Genomic DNA, 15,649 nt, shown 5'->3' on the forward strand with positions numbered 1-15,649 from the left:
CAAAAGTTTGACCCACTGACACTTAAGGAATGGCAATATATTTGTAATCCAGGATGGTGAGTGGCTTGAACGAGAACTTGCTCGCTGTGGTGTTCCCAAGTACCTGTTGTCCTTGACCTTCTAGATGTTAGTGGTTGTGGGTTTGGAAGGTGCTGCCTAAGATGTTTGGTGAACTTCTGCAGTGTACCTTATAAATGGTTCACACTGCTGTTACTGAATGTTGGTGCTGGAATGGCTCAATGTTTGTGGATGTGGTGCCAATCAAGCAGTTTGCTTTGTCCTGAATGGTATCTAACTATTGAGTTGGAGCTCACCCATCCAGGCAAGTGGGGACTATTCTATCACACCCCCGACTTGTTCCTAGTGGAGGAGAGTCAGGAGGTGAGTTACTCTCTCCAGGATTTCTAGCCTCTGACCTGCCCTTGTAACCAAAATACTTATGTGACAAGACTGTAGTAGTGATATGTACTTATTGTCAGATGCGGGAGTTTAAAGAGAGTTTAAGGGTTACTGCGGATTATATCTGCCTTAAATGCTGTTGGATGCGAATCTTATCAGATCGAGTGGATTGGTTGGAGAAACAGATAGAAGCGATGAGAAATTTGTAACAGCATCAGTATGTGATGGATAGCAGTTATAGGAAGGAGGGAAAGTCCCAGATACAGTCACATAGATGGGTTAACTCCAGGAAAGGTAAGAGAGGTCGGCACCTAGGGCAGGAGTCTTTTGTGGATATACCCATTTCAAACAGATATACTGTTTTGGAAAATGTAGGGAGTGATGGATTCTCAGGGGAACGTAGCACGAACAGCCAAGTTTCTGGTATTGAGACTGGCTCTAATGCAACGAGGGGTACGTCGGGTTCCAAGAGATCAATTGTGTTAGGGGATTCTGTCGTCAGAGGTACAGACAGATGTTTCTGTGGCCAGCAGAGAAAAAGCAGAATGGTGTGTTGTTTCGCTGGTGCCAGGATAAAGGATGTCTCAGACAGGGTGCAGAATGTTCTCACGGGGGAGAGGGACCAGCAAGAGGTCATTGTCCACATTATTACAGAGAGTTGGCAGAAATTTAAAAAGGAGGTCCTTAAGAGTAGTAATATCTGGATTACACCCAGTGCTACGAGCTGGTGAGGGCAGGAATAGGAGGATAGAGCAGATGAATGCATGGCTGAGGAGCTGGTGTATGGGATAAGGATTCACATTTTTGGATCATTGGAATCTCTTTTGAGGTAGAAGTGATCTGTACAAGAAGGATGGATTGCACCTAAATTGGAAGGGGACTAATATACTGGCAGGGAAATTTGCTAGAACTGCTTGGGAGGATTTAAACTAGTAAGTTGGGGGGGGGAGCGGGGGAGCGGGGGGGACCCAGGGAGATAGTGAGGAAAGAGATCAATCTGAGACTGGTACAGTTGAGAACAGAAGCGAGTCAAACATTCAGGGCAGGCAGGGACAAGGTAAGACTAATAAATTAAACTGTATTTATTTCAATGCAAAAGGCCTAACAGGGAAGGCAGATGAACCTAGGGCATGGTTAGGAACATGGGACTGGGATATCATAGTAATTACAGAAACATGGCTCCGGGATGGGCAGGATACAAATGCTACAGGAAGGATAGAAAGGGAGGCAACAAAGGAGGGGGAGTGGCATTTTTGATAAGGGATAGTATTACAGCTGTGCTCAAGGAGGATATTCCCAGAAATACATCCAGGGAAGTTATTTGGGTGAACTGAGAAATAAGAAAGGGATGATGACCTTATTGGGATTGTATTATAAACCCCCTAATAGTCAGAGGGAAATAGAGAAATAAACTTGTAAGGAGATCTCAGCTATCTGTAAGAATAATAGGGTAGTTATGGTTGGAGATTTTAACTTGCCAAACATCGACTGATAAAGGTTTAGATGGAGAGGAATTTCTTAAGTGCATACAAGACAATTTTCTGTTTCAGTATGTGATTGTACCTACTCTTGGGAAATAAGTTAAAAATCACACAACACCAGGTTATAGTCCAACAGGTTTAATTGGAAGCACACTAGCTTTCGGAGCGATGCTCCTTCATCAGGTAATTGTGGAGGCTCGATCGTAACACAGAATTTATAGCAAAATTTGTAGTGTAATGTAACTGAAATTATACATTGAAAAATTGATTGTCTGTTAAGCCTTTCATCTGTTAGAATACAGTGATAGTTTCACTTCTTTCATGTGTAAATCACAAAACCCTTCCTTTTAAAGTTGTATTCTCGGGTTAGCTGCTAACAATGGTGATAGCTAGACAATATGTTGAAGGTGTTAGTCCCCTGTGTTCTCTGTCTATGACCTGATGTTTAGATTGATTCTAATCTAATAAGTGAGATAACAGTGTTTTACATAAATTCCTGCAGTTTTTGAGCTCAGAGTTCAACATGAATGTGTGCAGTTTTTTAGAAGTCCAAGAGGTGATCTTATTTGAAAGAAACAAGTTAGAAACAGGAGTAGGCCATCTTGCACATCAAGCCTGCTCCACCATTCAATAAAATCATGGTTGATCTGATTGCAACCTCAACTCCACATTCCCACTTGCCCCTCACAACCTTTCATTCCTTTACTTAGAAGAATCTATCCACCTCTGCCTTTCACAATATTCAAAGTCACTGCTTCCAGCATCTTTTGAGGAAAAGAGTATTCCAAAGTTTGAGAACCCTCTGAAAGAAAACAATGTTCTTTGCATCTCTGTACTAAAATAGTAACCATGGGGTTGTAGATTCTCCCAAAAGAGGAAACACCCTCTCTGGGTCTACCCTATCAAGCACCCTCAGGATCTCAAAAGCCAAGTTACTTCTTAAAAATAGCACAGTGTTTAAAGTCAATGGGACATAGATAACCAATTTGAGAGATTCCCTGGCATTCCCAGAGGCTTGGCAGCCCCAAGGTCAAACCTTTAAGGCAGAAGTTTCCCCTTTGTGAAGGCCTTGCGTGAAAACTAGTCTCAACATACTTCATAGGAACACAGCTCCACCTAAAACTGCCACTAAATCAGCGCTATTTCATTTGACTGCAGAATAAATAATGTGCAAGGTGTAACAATGCTGCATTAATGCTCCCTTAGTATTTTGGCATTGAAATATATTGGAGGGACAGAGTGGCTATAAATCTAACTGAGCTGTGTCAAATTTTCATTAACACTGTCCACATCAGAGGGATCTTGGTGTCCATGTACACAGATGTCTGAAAGTTGCCACTCAGGTAAATAGTGCTGTGAAGAAGGCATATGGCATACTGGCTTTTATTGGTAGAGGAATTGAGTTCCGGAGTCCTGAGGTCATGTTGCAGTTGTATAAGACTCTGGTGCGGCCGCATCTGGAGTATTGTGTCAGTTTTGGTCGCCATACTATAGGAAGGATGTGGAGGCACTGGAACGGGTGCAGAGGAGGTTTACCAGGATGTTGCCTGGTATGGTAGGAAGATCATATGAGGAAAGGCTGAGGCACTTGGGGCTGTTTTCATTGGAGAAAAGAAGGTTTAGGGGTGACTTGATAGAGGTGTACAAGATGATTAGGGGTTTAGATAGGGTTGACCATGAAAACCTTTTTCCACGTATGGAGTCAGATATTACAAGGGGGCATAGCTTTAAATTAAGGAGTGGTAGGTATAGGACAAATGTTAGGGGCAGATTCTTTACTCAGCGAGTCGTGAGTTCATGGAATGCCCTGCCAGTAACAGTGGTGGACTCTCCCTCTTTATGGGCATTTAAACGGACATTGGATAGGCATATGGAGGAAAGTGGGCTAGTGTAGGTTAGGTGGGCTTGGATCGGCGCAACATCGAGGGCCGAAGGGCCTGTACTGCGCTGTATTTTTCTATGTTCTATCATCCATATCATCTTTGTCCAAGTTTTTGTAAGAGATAGATTTGACCTTTCTCAATGAAGCTGTTAATTATGCTTACTCACAAATTCATTTCAACATGATGTGTTAAGAGAATAACAATCAATGAACTAATTGATTTTTTTTAATGCCTGATATTTTATAGCACAGCACAAAGCTGGGAATTTAAAGGTGCTCCTGTAGATTATTGGGTTGAATATTTTCTTGGTGCAATGTCAGGTTGTAAGACGAAAAGGAAATTCCAGCAGATACATGGAAACTTCACCAGCTACAAGTTCTCCCCAAAACTACTCAGCATCCTGACTTGGAAAAATATCCCCATTCCTTTAGTGTTGCTGGGTCAACATCCTGGAATTCCCTCCTTGATGGTGTAGTGGGAATATTTCCTGAAAATACACTCTGCAGTTCAAGAAGGCAGCTCACCACCATCCTCTTAAAGCATTAAATGCTGATCTAGCCAACAATGGATTTTTTTGTTAAAGTCACTTCAGATAATTAATATGTTTTGATATACATTCTAAATGTAAGTATTGGAGAGCAATGATTGTTGAAGTGCAGTGAAAAAAGTCACAATCTACTAGAGATAAAGATGTCATATTACTTCAACCAAAACTATGCTGTGACCCGACAGCATAAATCATAAGATGCATCAGACGCTACACAAAAATGAAGTGAGATTCCCTGCAAGCAGTATTTCTACACTATTTCAGTCTGAAACTATTTGTAAAAACAGTGCAGTGACAAATTTGTCGAGTAACATTCTCAGAGCCATTAGAGAGATCTCAAAGCAACTTCCAATGTTTAATAACTCTCCGATCCCCACTTTCTAAACATCAATTCTATTCTAAGTCACAGTTATGGTGCATGAAAATTGCACACACAGCATAGTTACCAACTCTAAGAAGGCCTGTCCAATATTGTGTTGTGATTCCTGCCTTTTCCATCTAGAAAATGGGCAGTTAATTAAGAAAATGACTAAAATACTTACGATGACCTCCTGCTTAGGTTATTTGGCAAAAATGAATCTTTAGTCAGATCCTGAAAATTTAGAAATATTCTAATTAGTTGTCTTTCACTTTGCACAACATGAAGTAGTAATTTAGCAATAAAACTATCACACAAGTACATCAGCAAAATAAAGGCAAGATTCAGAAATGTTTATATTAAAACAGAAAATATTGTAGGTACTCAAGGGCTGAATTTGTAACACTGTAGATGAATTAATGGCACAAATTATTGTGAATGATTATGACATGGCATCACAGAGATGTGGTTGCACGGGGTTCAGGACTGACAGTTAAACATCCAAAGATTTCCAACTTAATGAAAAGACAGGGAGGTGGGCAGAGGGGGTAGGATTACCTTGTTTATTAAGAATGAAATTAAATCTATGGCACTGAATGACACAGGGTCAGATGATGTTTAGTCTGTGTGGGTAGAGTTGAGGAACCAGACCTCCTAACAGTGGTCAGGACCAGGGGCACAAGACATACCAGGAAATAGATTGGGCATGGCAGAAAAACAAGGTCACGGTGATCATGGGGGACTTCAATATGCAAGTGGACTGGGTCAATACTATTGCCAGTGGATCCCAGAAAGGGAATTCATGGAATGCTTACAGGATGGCTTTTTGGAACACCTTGTGATGGAGCCCACAAGGGAGCAGGCTATTCTGGACTTAGTGCTAAGTAATGAGTCAGACTTTATAAAAGATCTTAAAGTAAGGGAACACTTAGGAAGCAGCGATCATAATATGGTAGAGTTCAGTCTACAGTTTGAAAGAGAGAAGGCAAAATCGGATGTAATGGTGTTACAGTTAAATAAAGGTAATTACAGGACCATGAGAGAGGAACTGACGAAAATTGACTGGAAGCAGAGCCTAGTGGGAAAGACAGTGGAGCAACAATGGCAGGAGTTTCTGGGTGTAACTGAGGACACAGTACAGAGGTTCATCCCAAATAAAAGAAAGATTATCTGGGGGTGGGGGGGGTGGAATTAGACAGCTATGGGTGGCAAAGGAAGTCAGGAAATGTATCAAAGAAAAAGAGAGAGCCTATAAAGTAGCCAAGAGCACTGGAAAATCAGAAGATTGGGAAGACTACAAAAACAAACAGAGGATAACAAAAAGATAAATAAGGAAGGAGAGGATCAAATATGAAGGTAGGCTAGCCAGTAATATTAGAAATGATAGTAAAAGTTTCTTTCAATGCATAAGAAACAAACGAGAGGCAAAAATAGACATTGAGCCACTCCAAATTAATGCAGGAAGGCTAGTGCTGGGAAATAAGGAAATAACTGAAAAACTTAACAAGTACTTTGCGTCAGTCTTCACAGTGGAAGACATGGGTAATATCCCAACAATTAAGGAGAGTCAGGGGGCAGAGTTGAGTATGGTAGCCATTACAAAATACAAAGTGCTTTAAAAGCTAAAAGCTCTAAAAATTGATAAATTGCCTGGCCCCAGTGGGCTACATCCTAGAGTTCTGAGGGAGGTGGCTGAGGAAATAGCGGAGGCACTGATAGAATCTTTCAAAAGTCTCTGGAGTCTTGGAAGGTCCCAGATGATTGGAAAATCACTGTTTTAACACTCTTGTTAAAAAAAGGATCAAGAAAAAAGATGGGAAACTATAGGCCGATTAGCCTAACCTCACTTGTTAGTAAACTTCTAGAATCCATCATTGAGGATGAGATTTCTAAATTCTTGGAAGTGCAGGGTCGGATTAGAACAAGTCAGATGGATTTAGTAAAGGAAGGTCTTGCCTGACAAACCTGTTAGAATTTTTGAAGAGGTAATAAATAGGTTAGACCAGGGAAACCCAGTGGTTGTTTCTATTTAGACTTCCAAAAGGTCTTTGATAAGGTGCCTCATGGGAGGCTGCTGAGTAAGGTGAAGGCTCATGGTGTTTGAGGTGAGCTGTTGTCATGGATTGAGGATTGGCTATCTGACAGAAGGCAGAGAGTTGGGATAAAATGTTCTTTTTTGGAAAGGCAGCCAATGACAAGTGGTGTCCCGCAGGGTTCAGTGTTGGGGCCAGAGCTGTTCACTGGGGGCATTCTGGCAAAGTTTGCCAATGATTCAAAGTTAGGTGGACAGGTAGGTACAGAGAAGGACGTGGGGAGGCTACAGAAAGATTGAGACAGTTTAGGAGAGTGACCCAGGAAATGGCTGATGAAATTCAATGTGAGCAAACGCGATGTCTTGCATTTTGGAAAAAAGAATACAGGCATGGACTATTTTCTAAACGGTGAGAAAATTCATAAAGCCAAAGTACAAAGGGATCTGCAAGTGCTTGTCCAGGTTGAGTCTGTGATTAAGAAAGCGAATGTAATGTTGTCATTTATCTCAAGAGGGTTGGAATATAAAAGCAGCGATGTGCTACTGAGACTTTATAAAGCTCTAGTTAGACCCCATTTGGAATACTGTGTCCAATTTTGGGCCCCACACCTCAGGAAGGACATACTGGCACTGGAGTGTGTCCAGCAGAGATTCACATGGATGATCCCTGGAACAGCTGGCCTAACATATGATGAATGGCTGAGGATCCTGGGATTGTATTCATTAGAGATCAGAAGGTTGAGGGGAGATCTAATACAAACTTACAAGATAATGCATGGCTTAGAAAGGGTGAATGTTTCCGTTGGGGTGGTGGAGACTAGGCCTCGTGTGCATAGCCTTAGAATTAGAAGGAGTCAATTTTGTACGGAAATGAGGAGGCTTTTCTTCAGCCAGAGAGTGGTGGGCCTGGAAATTCATTGCCGCAGAGTGCAGTGGAGGCCGGGACATTAAATGTCTCCAGGGCAGAGATTGATAAATTCTTAATCTCGCAAGGAATTCAGGGCTACAGGGAGAGTGCACGTAAGTTGAATTGAAATGCCCATCAGCCATGATTAAATGGCAGAGTGGATTTGATGGGCCGAATGGCTTTACTTCCACTCTTCTAACTTATGGTTTTATGGTCTGCCAGGGCTTGTGGATAAAGAAACAGAGTTAACTTTGTTAGCTTGTGGTCTTTGATTGATCTGAAGCATCACATCTGCTTTTCCATCCGCGATGCAGCCTGCCTTACTGATTTCCAATATTTTCTATTCTTTTTACTTCAGATTTCAAACATTTGCAGTATTTTGCTTTTCCAATTCCATAATTTTCTGACTTTACTTCAACTTTTCAATAGCAACTGTGTTTGTTTTACTTTATGTCAGAATTCTTTTATCGTGTTTTAAACACCTAACACCTAATGTATTTGGGATAAAAATTACTAATGATGTCAGAAAAAAATTTTTATGAGAAAGAAGTGTCACATTGAAAGATGAACATATGTCTTTTTTAAAAATATTTTTCCAGACATCGCATACAGTTATTATTAGTTCTCATTTTTTTGCTGACAAGTTGTTTAAGTCCTTTTTTCCTAGATGAAAATCAACTGGATGCAAAATCTCATTGCCCTGGCTCTTAGTGCACAATTCAAAACATAGGTATTCAAACTCCTTGATCATTCCTGCAGAATTCCATTGCAGTACCTGTGAAATGTCTGTAAACTTGATTCGGTCACAGAACCATTGTGTTCCAGATGTGCACAGGAATTTCCATGCCTTTGGTTCTGGACAAAGTCTTTCCCTGGCCCCAGCATGGCCAGTGACATGAAGGATTGAGAAAGACACTTATTACACTGGTAGTCCCTATGTCTCCAGCCTCCTAAGAATTCAGATTAATCTGGCAGGCCATACAATAAGTAAAACACCCATTAAGCTTTTATAATAAGCCAAAATGTACCCCACCAGGTACAGGGTATGTCCACGGCAGAATTGGAGCTTGGTATCCCCAGGTGGCAGATCCATTTTTAAAAGTATTTGTAGCAGGTAAGCAATGTGTGGGGTCTGAGGAAAAGAATGAACTAATAGAATGAACTTGGCAGCACAGTTGTTCAGTGGTTAGCATCTCTGCTTCATAGCACCAGGGACCTGGGTTCGATTCCAGCCTCGAGCGACTGTGTGAACTTTGCATGTTCTCCCCATGTCTGTGTGGGCAGCCTCTGGGTGCTCCAGTTTTCTCCTACAGTCCAAGATGAATTGGCAATGCTAAATTGCCCAGAGTGTTCAGGGATGTGTTAGTTAGGGGCAAGTGTAGAGCAATAGCTAGGGGAATGGGTTTGGATGGGATACTCCTCGGAGGGTCGGTTTGGACTTGTTGGGCTGAAGGGCCTGTTCCCACACTGTAGGGATTCTATGGAAAGCAGCACTCTGTAAATCAATCAAAATATTGTGAATGCTGGAAATCTGGAACAGACACAGAGGATGGTACAGAAATGCAACAAGTTTGACAGCATCAGAGAGAGAAAAAAAGAGTTAATATTTCTAGTCTGGTATGACTTTACTTCAGAAGGATTCTGAGTAATCCAAGATGGAGGACAGGAAAACTTTCTGGCTGTAACAGGCTGCTCCTTTTTTTTAGGGTATTTTAGGTGTTGAAGGTGATTTCCTCAAAATCCAGGAGCAGCAATTACTGTTTAACGTACTGTTGCATTGTTTTGGAACTTTGGAGAAAAAGAAAAGTCAAAACAATGGCACTTTTAAAAGGGAGATGAGCAGACAAAAGCAGCACATGGTCTGTGCAGGAAAGTGAAATAGAGAGAAAAAGAAGCCCACACTGCTAACTGACACAGCAGTGAACCTGCACAGTTTCTGCCTTTGCTGTTGAATTTATGTATTGCTGGACATCAGAGTGGGTCTGGGAAAATTAACAAACAGTTAAATTCACAAGTAATCTTGGAGGAATCTGTTTGGGAGAGGTCACAGCACAAAGACAGATAAGTCTATAGTTTTAAATATGGCCTTGGGGCCTTGCTAGAAGTCTGCAGTAGCGAATAGAGTGGGTTCTTTCTTGATTATATGTTTTATTGGGACATGTCTCTCAATTAAACTTTTAAAAAAAAGCAATAAGCATTAAGTTAGCCTGGAGCAGTGTTTTGTAGAGGAATAAGACAGTGCCATATTCTGGGTCTGCAGATTAGAAGCAGCAAAAATGGCTCTTAGTAGAGTGATATACTCTTTTTGTTGGATGTGGGAGTTTAGGGAGAGTTTACATGTTACTGAGGATTATATCTGCAATAAATGGGCGGCACAGTGGCACAGTGGTTAGCACTGCTGCCTCACAGCGCCTGAGACCTGGGTTCAATTCCCGACTCAGGCGACTGACTGTGTGGAGTTTGCACGTTCTCCCCGTGTCTGCGTGGATTTCCTCCGGGTGCTCCGGTTTCCTCCCACAGTCCAAAGATGTGCGGGTCAGGTGAATTGGCCATGCTAAATTGACCATAATGTTAGGTAAGGGGTAAATGTAGGGGTATGGGTGGGTTGCGCTTCGGCGGGTCGGTGTGGACTTGTTGGGCCGAAGGGCCTGTTTTCACACTGTAAGTAATCTAATCTAATCTAATCTAAATGCCGTTGGTTGCGAATCCTATCATATCAAATGGATTGATTGCCTCCAACTGTTGCTCCAATGAGGAATTTACAAGAGCAAGGGAGTGTGATGGATAGCAATTATAGGAACGGGGCAAAGTCGCAGTTACAGTAACATAGATGGAACTTTGGAGAAAAAGAAAAGTCAAAACAATAACTCCAGGAGAGGTAGGCAGGTAGCGCAGGAGTCTTCTGTGGCTATCCCCATTTCAAACAAGTATGCTGTTTTGGAAAATGTAAGGGGTGGGGGACTCTCAGGTGAATGTAACACAAATATCCAAGTTTCTGGTATCGAGACTGGTTCTAATGCAACGAGAGGTACATCGGGTTCCAAGAGATCGATTGTGTTAGGGGACTCTCTAGTCTGAGATACAGACAGACGTTTCTGGGACCAGCAACAAAAAATCAGAATGGTGTGTTGCATTCCTGGTGCCAGGATCAAGGATGTCTGAGAGAGATTACAGAATGTTCTCAAGGGGGAGCGGGATCAGCAGGAAATCGCTGTACACATTGGAACCAACAACATAGGAAGGAAAAAGGTTGAGATTCTGATATAGAGAGTTAGGCAGGAATTCAAAAAGGAGGTCCTGGAGAGAAGTAATGCAAAGGAACCTCAATTATCCAAATGAGATGGGCAAGCGACCCCCCTGTGAGGCCCCATCCGCTCACCCTCCCCTTCCACACCCCCTATACCCCATTCAGCCCTGGCGCTATCTGCCCCAACCCCTGCACACCATCCACACACCCCCATCTCCCCCCTCCCCCCCACCAAACCCATCCATAATTCCCCCTCCAGGGCAGCTGGACTGGACTCCAACAGGAAGACTGTTGCTGCCTTTGGGGGGGGGGGGGGGTGGGGATTAGTCTCCAAATAGCTAGCATAGGTACCGGCATGTACGTACACACACATAGCCAGACACACATCTTTTTACTGCAACTTTTTGACAAGTTCCATCTTTACCCCATACAGGACAGTGTTGGAGAGGTTATCTGGAGAAGGGGGGTTCAGTGTACACCCCTGTTTAGAACTCCAGGGAAAGTCTGGAGAGAGAGAGAGAGAGAGAGGGGGCTGGCAATCAGTCAGACAGTGCCTGGGCTCTCCGCAGCATTTCAGTAAGCCCGGTTCATTTTTAATCATTGTAAACAAAAGACACAATCAGTGTTGGAAACACGTCTTTGATGCAATGTTTCTATCGGGAACTTGAGATAATCTTCGAAAAATCCGATATTCGGATAATCAAGATTCCTCTGTATCTCGATTACTCACAGCAGGAATAGGAGGATAGAGCAGATGAATGCATGGCTGAGGAGCTTGTGTGTGGGAGAAGGATTCACATTTTTGGATCATTGGAATCTCTTCTGGGGTAGCAGTGAGATGTACAAGAAGGAGAGATTGCAACTGACTTGGAAGGTGACTAATATACTGGCAGGGAGATTTGCGAGAGTTGCTCAGGAGGATTTAAACTAGTAAGGTGGAAGGGTGGGACCCAGGAAGATAGTGAGGAAAGAGATCAATCTGAGACTGATACAGTTGAGCAAAGAAGCGAGTCAGTCAGGGCAGGCAGGGACACAGCAGAGAACAAGGTAGGACTGATAAATTTACCTGCATTTATTTCAATGCAAAAAAGCCTAACAGGGAAGGCAAATGAACTCAGGGTATGGTTAGGAACATAGGACTGGGATATCATAGCAATTGCAGAAACATGGCTCAGGGATGGACAGGACTGGCAGCTTAATGTTCCAGGATACAAATACTACTGGAAGGACAGAAAGAGATGCAAGAGAGGAGATCAAGTGGTGCTTTTGATAAGGGATAGCATTACAGCTGTACTGAGGGAGAATATTCCCAGAAATACATCCAGGGAAGTTATTTGGGTGGAACTGAGAAATAAGAAAGAGATGGTCATCTTATTGGGAGTGTATTATAGACCACCTAATAGTCAGAGGGAAATTGAGAAACAAATTTGTAAGGAGATAACAGTTATCTGTAAGGTTGGTTAACAGGGTGGGGATTTTAATTTTCCAAACATAGACTGGGACTGACATAGTGTTAAGGGTTTAGATGGAGAGGAATTTGTTAAGTATGTACAACAAAATTTTCTGATTCAGTATGTGGATGTACCTACTAGAGAAGGTGCAAAACGTGACTGACTCTTAGGAAATAAGGCAGGGCAGGTGACTGAGGTGTCAGTGGGGGAGCACGTTGAGGCCAGCGACCATAAATCTATTAGATTTAAAATAGTGATGGAAAAGAATAGACTGAAGTGAAAAGTTGAGGTTCTAAATTGGAGAATGGCCAATTTTGACAGTAGTAGGCAAGAGCTTTCAAAAGCTGATTGGGGGCAGATGTTCGCAGGTAAAGGGGCAGCTGGAAAATGGTAAGCCTTCAGAAATGAAATAACAAGAATCCAGAGAAAGTATATTCCTGTCAGGGTGAAAGGGAAGGCTGGTAGGTATAGGGAATGCTAGTTGACTAAAGTGATTGAGGGTTTGGTTAAGAAAAAGAAGAAAGCATATGTCAGGCATAGACAAGATAGATCAAGTGAATCCTTAGTTGAATGTAAAGGTAGTAGGAGTATACTTAAGAGGGAAATCAGGAGGGCAAAATGGGGAAATGAGATAGCTTTGGCAAATAGAATTAAGGAGAATCCAAAGGGTTTTTACAAATATATTAAGGACAAAAAGATAACTAGGGAGAGAATAAAACCCCTCAAAGACAGGCAAGGCAACATTTGCAGGGAATCGCAGAAGATGGGGGAGACACTAAACAAGTATTTTACATCAGTGCTCACTGTGTAAAAGGACATGGAAGATATAGAATGTGGGGAAATAGATGGTGACATCTTAGAAAATGTCCACATTACAGAGGAGGAAGTGCTGGATGTCTTCAAATGCATAAAAGTGGATAAATCCCCAGGACCTGATCAGTTGTAGCCTAGAACTCTGTGAGAAGCTAGGGAAGTGATTGCTAGGGTCCTTGCTGAGATATTTGTATCATCAATAGTCACAGGTGAGGTGCCGGCAGACTGGAGGTTGGCGAACATGGTGCCACTGTTTAAGAAAGCCAGGGAACTATAGACCAGTCAGCCTGACATCGGTGGTGGGCAAGATGTTGGAGGGAATCCTGAGGGACAGGATATACATGTGTTTGGAAAGGCAAGGACTGATTAGAGATAGTCAACATGATTTTGTGCGTGGAAAATCATGTTTCACAAACTTAATTGTCTTTTGAAGAAGTAACAAAGAGGATTGATGAGGACAGAGCCATAGACATGATCTATATGGACTTCAGTAAGGCGTTTGACAAGGTTTCCCATGAGAGACTGGTTAGCAAGGTTAAATCTCATGGAATACAGGGAGAACTAGCCATTTGGATACAGAACTGGCTCAAAGGTAGAAGACAGAGGGTGGTGGTGGAGGGTTATGTCTCAGACTGGAGGCCTGTGACCAGTGGAGTGCCACAAGTATCGGTGCTGGGTTCACCACTTTTTGTCATTTACATAAATGATTTGGATGTGAGCATAAGAGGTAAAGCTGGTAAATTTGCCAATGACACAAAAATTGAAGGTGGAGTGAACAGTGAAGAGGGTTACCTCAGATTACAACACGATCTTGACCAGATGGGCCAATGGGCTGAGAAGTGGCAGATGGAGTTTAATTTAGATAAATGCGAGGTGCTGTATTTTGGGAAAGCAAATCTTAGCAGGACTTGTACACTTAATGGTAAGGTCCCAGGGAGTATTGCTGAACAAAGAGACCCTGGAATGCAGGTTCATAGCTCCTTGAAATTAGAGTCACAGGTAGATAGGATAGTGAAGAAGGCGTTTGGTATGCTTTCCTTTATTGGTCAGAGTATTGAGCACAGGAGTTGGGAGGTCATGTTGCGGCTGTACAGGACATTGGTTAGGCCACTTTTGGAATATTGTGTGCAACTCTGGTCTCCTTCCTATCGGAAGGATGTTGTGAAACTTGAAAGGGTTCAGAAAAGATTTACAAGGATGTTGCCAGGGTTGGAGGATTTGAGCTATAGGGAGAGGCTGAACAGGCTGGGACTGTTTTCCCTGGAGCATTGGAGGCTGAGGGGTGACCTTATGGAGGTTTATAAAATCATGAGGGACATGGATAGGATAAACAGACAAAGTCTTTTCCCTGGGGTAAGGGAATCCAGAACTAGACGGCATAGGTTTAGGGTGAGAGGGGAAAGATATAAAAGAGACCCAAGGGACAGCTTTTTCACGCAGATGTTGATGCATGCATGGAATGAGGTACCAGAGGCTGCCAGGTGAAGGCTAGTACAATTGCAACATTTAAAGGGCATCTGGATGGGTATATGAATAGGAAGGGTCTGGAGGGATACGGAACGAGTGCTGGCAGATCGGACTAGATTGAGTTGGGATATCTTGTTAGCATGTATGAGTTGGACCTAAGTGTCTGTTTCCGTGTTGTACATCTCTATGACTGTATGACTCTATGAACTGCAGCACTTTCTCCCTGCTTCTAGCTGGGAATCTCATCACTCCATAATTAATAGCTGTAGGTTTTTTTAAAATCTTATTTCTTCTACCTTTTACCCCTCTCTCAACAATCTTTCCCAATCTTTATTTCACTCCTTGAATATACTTAAAATCTTATTTGTATTTTCTTTTTGTATTAGACTTCCTTATTTAGACTCTGAGTTCGGAAATAATTCCTCAATTAGTTGAAATCCTACCTATTTCTGTAATAGTCACAGTACTGGACCAAACACAATATTCACTCCAAAGCCTGAGCAAGGTTTGTAGTCAACTATTAGGGAGATAAATGGCAAGTATTGTTCTTTTACCACATGGCATAAATTCTGGGTCACTTTGAAAGGAAGCATTTTCTTTCTGAACTGCTATGCAGGTTAAGATGTAAACAAACCCCCGACACCTTTAAGAAGATTTTGTTTATTACTTCTTAATGCGAATGAAATTAGTTCTCACCCAGTTAGTTGGAGCAAAACTACAAATCATTAAAACAATTGTTCTCGTGTTCAGTCAATTATATCTATAAAAACTGCTTCTTCAGTTCACTGCATGAAGGCAAGTCCTTGGCATTTGTTTTCCTGAGTGCGGCAAAGCGCTCTGATTTTTTTGCTACAACTCGAGTGAGAAGTCTATCAGAGTTTACTTCAGCCGGAACTGGGATTGAACCCAGTGCTCCTAGCGTTAATCTAATCCAAGTACTAACTGTCCAGTAAAAAGTGAGGTCTGCAGATGCTCCTGATGAAGGGCTCTGGCCTGAAATGTCGAATTTCCTGTTCCTTGGATGCTGCCTAACCTGCTGTGCTTTAACCTACTAACTGTCCAGC

General features: G+C 42.3%; 1 protein-coding gene across 1 annotated transcript in view; it reads right to left on the reverse strand.

Moving 5' to 3' along the window:
* LOC132825905 (transient receptor potential cation channel subfamily M member 6-like) overlaps window positions 1–15,649 on the reverse strand; it is a 160,000-nt gene that overhangs the window by 38,867 nt on the left and 105,484 nt on the right. Inside the window, exon 30 of the mRNA XM_060841531.1 lies at window positions 4,853–4,902. Within this exon, the coding sequence (XP_060697514.1) occupies window positions 4,853–4,902 (50 nt within the window). The remainder of the gene's footprint in view (window positions 1–4,852; window positions 4,903–15,649) is intronic.

Source organism: Hemiscyllium ocellatum, chromosome 2 (assembly GCF_020745735.1).
Source record: "Hemiscyllium ocellatum isolate sHemOce1 chromosome 2, sHemOce1.pat.X.cur, whole genome shotgun sequence".
Taxonomy (NCBI): Eukaryota; Metazoa; Chordata; class Chondrichthyes; order Orectolobiformes; family Hemiscylliidae; genus Hemiscyllium; species Hemiscyllium ocellatum.